The 10751-nt window shown below is 38.7% G+C and overlaps 1 protein-coding gene across 2 annotated transcripts; it reads right to left on the bottom strand.

The window, feature by feature from the left end:
• Positions 1-341: 341 nt before the first annotated feature.
• On the bottom strand, positions 342-10511 carry LOC122640213 (nudix hydrolase 26, chloroplastic-like). Of its 2 annotated transcripts, none has more exons than XM_043833376.1 (6): positions 10215-10511; positions 10076-10126; positions 6894-6986; positions 2217-2311; positions 829-947; positions 342-718 (listed from the first exon to the last, which is right to left on the bottom strand). In XM_043833376.1, exons 1-6 carry the CDS (start codon positions 10479-10481, stop codon positions 633-635), a joined length of 711 nt encoding a protein of 236 aa, XP_043689311.1. In that variant the 5' UTR covers positions 10482-10511; the 3' UTR covers positions 342-632. The 2 variants fall into 2 exon arrangements, with proteins under 2 accessions (XP_043689311.1, XP_043689305.1); XM_043833370.1 differs by having other exon boundaries at positions 342-722; positions 833-947.
• Between the last annotated feature and the right edge of the window lie 240 nt (positions 10512-10751).

Below are 10751 nucleotides of genomic sequence, written 5' to 3'. Positions count from 1 at the left end.
ACCACTCTCAGGTTTGGAGCAAAATAACCACCCCACCCCCATGGAAAGGCAGGGGTGTGCCGTTCATTTCCTACCCGACTATGTCTTGCTGTCTCAGACACATTTTCAATTGGAGACAATTTGGAGAACAGATTTCCTCATGAAGACTTAAAAGGTGAAAAATAAAATTGTGTTTTCACAATGTAAAATCAACACTTGCACACCGGATTTGGCTTTGCTCCATAGATCATTCATGCTTCTATTTATTATGAAATTCATTGTTACTCCAAAGTTCCTCAAAAGAAATAGAAATCTGATCCATGTATCTCCAAAATCATCCCTCCATGTCAACCACCTACAGATCTTGCAATAGTGTAATCTTTCCCTTCAACACCAGAAGGAAGCTCCCATGACGACGACGTTTAAGTATCATCGACTGAGCAACATTGGACAGCTAACTTATTAAAAAAACGAATAAACTCAAAACTGGGATTATGGCCCAATTTACACCATGAAGTTTGGGTACAAAGGACAGGAATACAGACACAATTAGATAGCTACATATAACTCATGCAAACCTGCCATGGCACTACCACCATGTTGGATCAGTGAATTGCATTCCATATTCCAGTCATTTCTTTGCATGGAACTGTCTATAACACCTGTCCAGAAGAATCTGACTGAAGATAGGGAGTGAAGACTTTCAGAACTTCATCATATACAGGCTTCTTGAAATCAACTGTCTGCACGATAAAATACGAAAAGACACATCAATAATTGAGTAGCTAAAATCATATTTCTATTGCTTTATGATGACAACAATATAATCAACAGGGAGTCATTGGCCACCCACAAGTTCAACTACTTGTTGCGGAGTCATCCATGACCACTCCCCAAACTCAGCCTTTTCTGTTCCATCACCCAAAAGGTTTATCTCTTCGTCTTTTCCAGTGAATCTAAGAAGAAACCTGAGCATTCAAGAGTCCAAAACTTGATATAATAAAATGGATGAAAATATGGTTTTCATTTATAAAGAAAAAATGATTGTGCTGAACTAATGTCTAGCAGTTACGAATACTAGGACACATTCAGGCCATCATATTGCCTTATTAGAACAGGTAATCAGAATGTATATTGGAGAAACCAAACATAATCCTTCCAAACTAAAACCAGACAAATAAATAAAATAAAAACCAATGAAGCCTATCCTAGGATTACTATGCAAATAAAAAATGAACTTCAGAAAACTCTAGCAATTCAAGGCAGTTTGGCACACCAAATGAATCGAAAAATATGGGCCAACCAAAATTACCTCATGAAAATTACAGCCAGAAGTCAACATCACCAAAAGCCAATCCACATCTTGTAAGTAGTAACCATCAGATCCAATTTAGAACAAATATACAAGGGCATAGGGCAATTTCATTCAACCAGTGTTTAGGTATACTTAATCATATTCTTTTGGGGTAGGAGGCCAATGGTTAGGGTAACTCAAATCAGGTTGATTTGGTAACTCAACATGGATTGCCATTGCTCTCGACATTTATAACTTCAAGGTAGTAGGACTCTACCACTGTGATTGGTTGGTTGAGTTGGATGAGAAGGCAGTCGGACTGGCCTTGACTCCTTTCGTAACTTGTCAGATACATTTGCCACCAAGCTTCCCATGCAATATCTCATTCGAATGGGAGCCAAGATCTGAACTTAACTTACCAGATGATCTAGCGAAGCAAGGATTTGTAAGGGCTAGTGATGGTTTTCCTTTGTGAGCTGTTCTCATGTTCATTCTCTGTTGTGTGGGCGTAGTAGTGGCTCCCTTTCTTATACATTTATTCTATTCCTCTCCAACATATTTGTTATTTAGCAAGGAACAAAAAGAGTTTTATTGTTTTTGTTGCCAATGGGGGCCAACATCTGAACTTAACTTACCAGATGATCTAGCGAAGCAAGGATTTGTAAGGGTTGGTGATGGTTTTCCTTTGTGAGCTGTTCTCATGTTCATTCTCTGTTGTGGGCATAGTAGTGGCTCCCTTTCTTATACATTTCTTCTTTTCCTCTTCAACATATTTCTTATTTAGCAAGGAACAAAAGAGTTTTATTGTTGCTGTTGTTTTGTTATTTAGCAAGGAACAAAAGAGTTTTATTATTGTTGTTGTTATTATTAAATCAAAACAAATTGTACCGAGTTCAAAAATGTAAGCAGCTGAAATTATATACAAGTGACTGGGCATGCTTACCACTTCTGTGCTTGACCTTTCCAGTTTGATCCCCATTGACGATTAAGCTTTTCTCTAACCTCCGGTGGAAAATCATAAGCCAACCAATAAGGAACCTGAATGAAAAATTCAATGTACATTATTCAGTTAAAAAATCATCCAAGTATAGTTGTCACGGCAATCCAAGACAGTGGGCAAGGAGCCTGGGCAACCTAAGCATTGCACATACAAAAAGGGTGGTTAGGAATAAATATTTTCCGTTCTACTACTTTCAATTTTAAAGAAGGCCTTTTGTGTAAAATAAAAAGTTCAGCTCCTTCACTTACATAAATAAAAAGTTGATATGTAAAATAGAAAAAGATGCTACTTTACTTTAAATATGCGAAAAATAAGATAGAAAAAAATTGATAGGTAAACTGTAAAGTAGAAAGACATGCTACTTTATTTTAAGTATGTGAAAATAAGAAGATATTAAAAAGGAAATGGAAAAATGGATAATCTCCTTCATCTCTCCCTTCGATGAAAAATGACATGATGCTGGAAAGAAGCTGTCAAAGAACTCGATGCGCACCAGGTACACCCCATCTCCCATCCCCCTTTGCCCCTCTCCCTCTTCTTCTCCTTCCTCTTACCTTCTGCTGTTGTGGCAGCAGGCTTCTTCTTCTCTTCGATGGTGAACAACATGCCTGGAAGAAGCTATCAAAAAACTCGATGCATACTAGGTAGTAGGTACGCCCCACCTCCCATCCCCCCTTGGCCCTCCTTCTTCGGCAGCAGTTGCAGCCATTGTAACTCCAGCAGCTGTGGTTCCCACTGCAACTGCTTCTTCTCCTCCTTTTTCCTCTTTTCCTCCATTTTCCCCTCCTTTTCTCTCCTCCCTTCCCCCCCCCCCCCCTTCCTCAGACAGAATTTGGGACTTAGGTGCCCAGACAAACTGGTGGCTGTTTGCCTAGGTCCTGGAAAACCACCTCATTGCCTAGGCGTCACCTTGACAACCATGCTTCCAACCAATTAAAGAGCTCAAATATCTTCTGAAAATATAAAAGGAGAAAAAATTGTAAGATTCACATTCAAAGGCTGCTTGATTTTCACATGTCTCATATTCTTAATTCCCCCCACCCCCTCCCTCTGTCTTCTTTACCAGAAGGTTCAGGGTACCTGGTGGTGGCCCACAACCTGAACCCTAAACTAATGAATTAGAGATAAAATTAGGGAAATAGAACCAGAGCTACCGCAAGACAGATTTGGGAAAAAAATAGATATTTCTCACATGCTGATCTGTTGGCCTCCAAATTAGGGTCAAGTGGCACCTCAAATGGGCTCAATCAGAACTTGAATTAGTGTTTTTTAAAATCTCGGACAGAACATGGATGGTTTCTGGTAGGTTTGAAAACAGGTTTGGAACTAGGATTTTATGGATGGATTTGAGGGGGATTGGGAAGAAAGGCTGTTGAGTAAAGTTGAAGGAAAACTGGTCTGGTGTGAGAGAGTTATGGAGGTTTGTACATAGCTGGAAATTTGGCAGAAAACAGGGTAGCCAAGGGGGTCGTACTAGGGCTGTAGTTGATTTGCAGAATTAGAAATTCAAGAACCAATAAACAAGAACAGAGCTGAGGAGAGATGTGCACAGAATTTGGGAGAATAGCAACCAATAAGAACAATTATCCACCAGGCTGTGAGCATTGGAATTTTACCACAACAACCAATCGATTACTATCCTCCAACCCTTTATTTCTCATTCATTCAATCAAATCACTACATTACATAGCAGACAGGGCACTTATTTATAAAGTATACAGACTAAATAAAACCTAAAGCTTCTATTAGTAAGCACAACATATAAATTAGAAACTTTCCTAAATTTCTGGACTCGAGAACCAAGGAATCTGAAAATAGAAAGTTTCTGGAGCTTCTACAGTTTCTAGAACCAGATTCAACAGTTCTCTGTAAAAAAACGAAACAACCCAGAATAGTAACTCAATATAAACTCGATCTAGCCTAAATTTCTAGGGAAAAAAAAAAAAGAAAATAGAAACTAGAAGCGAACACCTAATCAACAACTCAGCTTTATCCCAACTAAATGGGGTCGGCTACATGGATCCTTGCCCTCCAATCAGCTATATTTGAGGTCATACTTGATACAAGACCTAAGCTATGCATGTCTTTCCTCACCACCTCTCCTAAGGTCATTTCAGGTCTGCCCCTGGATCTTTTAGTTCCTTCAATCTGAACCAAATCACTCTTCCGTATTAGAGTATCCAAAGGCCTTTGTTGAACATGGCCAAGCCACCTCAAACGATTTTCTCGTAGCTTATCATGTATCATAATATGACCATTCTTTACTTTATCCTTCCTAGTTTTGCCACTAATCCATCCAACATCCTCATCTCTGCTACACTGAATTCATCTATATGATGCTTCTTAACTGCCCAACATTCCGCACCATACACCATAACCGGTCATTTTAAACTTTCCTTTTAAGTTTTAAAGGAATACGCCTATCACCAAACACTCTGGATGCATTTCTCCACTTCATCCGTCCTATTTTAATTCTTGGTGAAACATCATCCTCTATATCACCTTCTTTATTTATGATTGAGCCCAGAAACATAAAATAGTCACTTTGTGGAATCTCCCTCTCATCAATTTTCACCACCTCATAATCCATCCTAGTGAAACCAAAGTTACACACCATATACTCTATCTTCGTTCTTTTCTACTTATCGTAAAACCTTTTGATTCCAATGTTGATCTCCACAACTCCAACTTGACGTTAATCCTTGCTTTTGTCTCATCCACAAAAACAATATAATCAGCAAAAAGCATACACCAAGGACCCCCATCTTGAATGTCTCTAGTTAAATCATCCAAGATAAGAGCAAACAAATAAGGGCTTAAAACTGATCCTTGATGTAACCCAATTGTAATTGGGAATTCACTACTTTGGCTCTCCACAATTCTTACACTTATCACCGCACCATCATACATATCTTTAATTGACCCATTACAAAAGAAAACCCAAAAATACTTGGCCCATGATCTAATAACCCATTGGGGACTCGAAATTGAATCCAATTAAGTCCAATAGACCAAATTTGCAGCTTCTGCCTGCATCAGTACCATGAATAGGCCATGATGTGGATCCAATCCATCCAAATTGGGCCCAAGATCTAGGATCTAATATAAATCTTTCAAATCATATTAATGTTAACATTTGAGGAACAATAAGAATTCTGCCTATTTACAGCACTTATTGAGTTCATAACCTACCTCTTTGAAGCATCCACGGCATATTTAATTTAGTTACTATGAGCTTTTCATATATCCACCTTAGTTCTTCACTCTCCCATGCAATTATCTTCCAAGATTTAACTCTAGAGCTCAGATGTTTATTCACTTACGTGTTGTCATCCTTTCTGTTCTTTTTGTCCCCCCCCCCCTCTTCACACACACGGGACCCTTAGGAGAACCTACAGCTTAACGGTAGGTTTTGTTGTAAATGAACTCTCAAGGAGAATGAGATTGATGGCTTGTTTACAAAAAAGTTCATCACAGTAGCCATGCATTTACAGTAGCTGCTCATCCTGGATCTGAAGCAACTTTTTGTATGGGTATTTCAGCTATTCATTAGGCGGATGTAGTCTTTAATGGCCCTTGGAGATGTCATCTAATCAGTACTTGACGGAGGTCTGTCTTCTTTGTACTTCTCAATCTAGTGATCTAACTTTGTATGGCGTTTCGACAGGGGGCTAATGTTCTCACACTTCTCTCCCTCTATTCTTCTGTTCCTTTAATTTTCTGTTTTTGGTTTCCCAGTTCCCTCAACCATGGCACAGTATTTCCTCCTATTTTCTCAGTGAAACCACTCCATCAAAGAGGAACAAAATGTAAACTTTTCTGTAGTAACAAAGTGAATAAACCACACACATGCAGCGAGAAAGAGAGAGAGAGAGAGAGACCAACACAGCCACTTAAGACAGCTACAAAGCTCAAGCAGAGGGAGAGTAAAATAATGGCTTTTTCGAAGTAAAAAAGGCACAGAACTAAAATGAAATAGGGGAAGATTTTTACTTAGACTTCTTTCTTAATGGTCTTTTGGCATAAAATAGTGGGCTTGTAAAACTTTGTGTTCTTTTTTTTCTTTTTTAAATACCGATGAAGCAAGGTAATAAACTAAGATTTTTATGTTCCTTTTCTTATCTTATATCCCCCCCCCCTTTAATATTTCCAACCATATTCCATTGGACCAAAAGGCGCTGATGTGAACAAATTATGGGGAAAAAGAAGAAGTACAATTAATAAAACATTTTAATCTTCGTCCACACATGCTTTTCAAGATCAAGAATCTAAACTAAGTCCATCATCTATCCTAGTTCTTAGACTTTTTTTTCTTAGGAACTACGACTAGCAAAACAACCAACTTATTCCTTGACAAGTGTCGAGAATAGCCAAGAAGCTCAAAAATCTTTAAAGAAGAATCTCTTAGTTTGTCTGATAGACATGAATCCTTGAATGCAGTTATGCAACATTAGGACGACAAAGCCAAGAAAATTCTCACACATGACTAATGATACAACGAGTGGACAAGCTTTTTCTTCTTTTTATTTATTTTTATTTATACAGGGCAAGCAACATTACGTTAAAGATATAGCATTCAACCATTCCTAATAAATGTATTGCAAAAGGATTAGAACAAACCTCTGCAAGAACTTCGGCGGAAGTAACTCCTGTTTCCTCTCTCAATTCTCTAATAGCTGCATTTTTTGGTTCTTCACCCTCATCAACACCACCCTATATGGCACCAATTCAAAAAGGATTTTCAAATAAAAGGATGATAAATCTTTGAAAAAATGGAAGGGTAATGCACATACAACAACAACTCAGCAACCTAAAATAAAAAGGTAATGCATATTAAACAACAAACAAAACCAACAACATGATGTGGTTAAGGCTAAAATACAAAGGTAATGCACATAAAATAACTATTCAGCCTTATTCCAACTAAATGGGGTCGGCTACATGGATCCTTATTCGAGGTCATACTTAATACAAGGCCTAAGCTATGCATGTTTTTCCTCACCACTTCTCCTAAAGTCATTTTAAGTCTGTCCTTGGCTCTCTTAGCTCCTTCAATCTGAATCAAATCATTCCTCCATACTTGGCAATCCAAAGGTCTCCATTAAACATGGTCATGCCACCTCAAACGACTTTCCCGTAGCTTATCATGTATTGGAGCTATTCCCAAATCAGCTCTAATATGATCATTCCTAGTTTTGCCACTCATCCATCTCAACATCCTCATCTCCACTACACTAAGTTTATCTATATGATGTTTTTTAACTGCCCAACATTCTGCAACATACATCATAGCTGGACGTATGACTGTCCTATAAAATTTTCCTTTAAGTTTTGAAGGAATATGCCGATCACACAACACTCCGGACGCAACTCTCCACTTTATCCATCCTATTTTAATTCTCTGTGAAACATCATCCTCTATATGACCTTCTTTATTTATGATTGATCCCAGATACCTAACATAATCATTTTGTGGAATCTCCCTCGCATCATTATTCACCACTTCATTATCCATCCTAGTGTAACCAAAGTTACACACCATATATTCCGTCTCCATTCTACTTATCTTAAAACCTTCTGATTCAAAGGTTGATCAACATAACTCCAACTTGGCGTTATCCCTGCTTTTGTCTCATCCACCAAAACAATACCATCAGCAAAAATCATGCACCAAAGAACCTCATCTTGAATGTCTCTAGTTAAATCATCCATTATAAGCGCAAACAAGTGGTCAGGGGTTCGAGTCTTAAAACAGCCTCTCTGTGAAAGCAGGGGTAAAACTGCGTAAATTATGACCCTCCCTAAACCCCTTAGTGGCGGGAGCCTCGTGCACTGGGTACGCTCTTTTTGGTAAGCACAAACAAATAAGGGCTTAAAGCTGATCCTTGATGTAACCCAATTGTAATTGGGAATTCACTACCTTGACCCCCCCCAAACCATTCTTACACTTGTCACTGCAGCATCATAAATATCTTTAATTATGTCCACATATTTACTTAAAATACTTCTTTTTTCTAGTACTTGCCAGATTAACTCTCTAAGGACTCTATCATAAGCTTTTTCTAGGTCAATAACGACCATATGGAGATCCTTCTTGCAATCTCTAAATCTTTCCATGAGTCTCCAAAGTAAGTAAATAGTTATGTCGTGGATCTTCCTGGCATAAAACCAAATTGGTTCTCCATAATAGTACTTTTTTGTCTTAGGTGGGTTTCAATAATTCTCTCCGATAATTTCATTGTATGACTCATTAGTTTTATACCTCTATAGCTATTGCAACTCTTAATATCACCTATATTTTTGTAAATCAGAACCATGATGCTTCTCTTCCATTCATTTGACATTTTCCTTGTGCTTATAATCTTATTAAATAGCTTGGTTAGCCAAGATAAACCATAGATTCCTAAGCTCTTCCACACTTCTATTGGGACCTCTTTTGGGCCTTGTGCCTTGCCTACTTTCATCCTTCTTGAAGCTTCATTTACTTTAAACATCCTAATTTTTCATGTATATCAATAACACATGGTGTCTTGATGGGTAATGTAGCCATCCAGAACACTATTACTCGAAGTGTCTTCATTTAGTAGGCTGCAGAAATAGCCTTCCCACCTCTTCTTAATGTCCCCATCCCTTATTAGTACCTTACCATCTACACTTTTAATACATCTAACATGGTCGAGATCTCAACTCTTTCTCTCTCACTTTAGCTATCTTATAGATAGTTTTATCCTCTTCCTTTGTGCTCAAATTGTTATAAAGATCTTCATGTTTCTTTGCCCTTGCTATAAGGGTAATGCGCATAATGACATGAAAAAAAAAGAATCATGATCATAACTATCGACTCAGTTTTAAAAGAATAACAAGCATTCTATTTTTCTCAACATAATTCAGTCCACTAGTTCTTTGATGGCAACACCAGGACATGTATTTATTTTTTAGACACTAGGACATGTATTTATATTTTTATGTAATGGGCGCACCCAGTGCACAAGGCTCCCGCCACTGCGGGGTCTAGGAAGGGTCATATGTACACAGTCTTACCCCCGCTTTGCGGAGAAACTGTTTCCCGACTCGAACCCATGACCATTAGGTCACAATGGAGCAACCTTACTGTTGCGCCGAGGCCTGTCCACATATTTTTATGTAATGCTCATTAATTAAAAAGATTACATATTTGATTTTCTTCCAATCTCTCTCTCTCTCTAGAAGTTCAGGTTCAGGTTTCTATAAAATACAGCTACCCAGCAGATGATTATCTTCAACCAAAAGTAAAAACAAATCCCAAACAATCCCATAAAGCGCCCCCAAAACCAGGTGATCAGCTAATGTCTTGATGAGAACCCCAACATTCAGAAATTGTAATTGTTTGCCATCACCACTTACAAGAGTTGGTAACCGCCCGCCCCAATTATGGTGTACAAACTATCCTAACCCCCTCCTAGCTTAGCAAGTTGAGTGCTTTTCCGGAGAGTGCGAAGTACAAACCTGACATTACGGGGACCTGCTAAACTACTCTTATCATCCACAGACCTTGTGCTAAACTGATGAAATTCCAAGTAAAAAGACCTTAAACTCATTGTCCTCGCCCTCCACCGAAAGTCTTACGAGTCTGGAATTTTCACCACAAACAACTAATTGAATTATTTCAACAGAAAGTTCGAATTCGTGATTCCATATTGTTCATATATTCCGGTAATGGTACTTCAGTCACAATAAATGATAGGAAAAAAAAAAAAGCTGAGGTGAAGAATTGTAAAGGCATAAAAATTCATTAGTTTTTGCCAAGTAGTGACAGAAATCACCTGCGGCATTTGCCAGGCGCCCGGAATATCCAGCCTTGAAGCAGTAAAGATCTAAAAAATAAAGTAAAACATAAATAAAAAAGATCAGGAATCCAAAAAGGACCCAAAAGGGTAAAACGGAAATACCAAATGATCGAACCTTATTAGAAGAATTGATGAGACAGATGCCAACATTTCTCCTGTAACCTTCCGGAGGAGCTTCCATGGAGGATGATGATGACAGTAACGACGAGCAGGAGGAGGAAGAGGAGGAGACAAGCTTCAAGTGCTTAAGGTTGTGCAGGTCGGTCAATTTGCCCGATTTAGAAGGGCAATATGGGAAGGACGTTGCCGGCGTTGGCAGAGCCGGGCGATGGGCACGAAAAAATGAGGGATTTAAGAAAACGAATCGACCCAACGGAACCATTGCAGACGAAGGTAGATGCTTTTGCGCGTCTTGTGTTTTGCAAAACAACCAACTGCATGTCATATGACAAAAATACCCATCACGTGCATGATAGCGGTAGATCTTCCCGAAAGCAATTTTGTCATTTCACTGCAGTTGCTGCATGGGTTGGGCTAGCTTTTCGCGAGTTAATCCCAATCAACTCGCAGCTATTCACCTGGGCTTACGTCGAACATGGGCCTATACGGCCAACATTCTTCGCCCAATGCAACCCATAACTTGAGCAAGCCC

This window comes from Telopea speciosissima, chromosome 1 (assembly GCF_018873765.1).
Source record: "Telopea speciosissima isolate NSW1024214 ecotype Mountain lineage chromosome 1, Tspe_v1, whole genome shotgun sequence".
Classification (NCBI taxonomy): Eukaryota; Viridiplantae; Streptophyta; class Magnoliopsida; order Proteales; family Proteaceae; genus Telopea; species Telopea speciosissima.
Note: the sequence above shows the minus strand (reverse complement) of the source record. Positions and strands in the feature narration are given on the sequence as shown.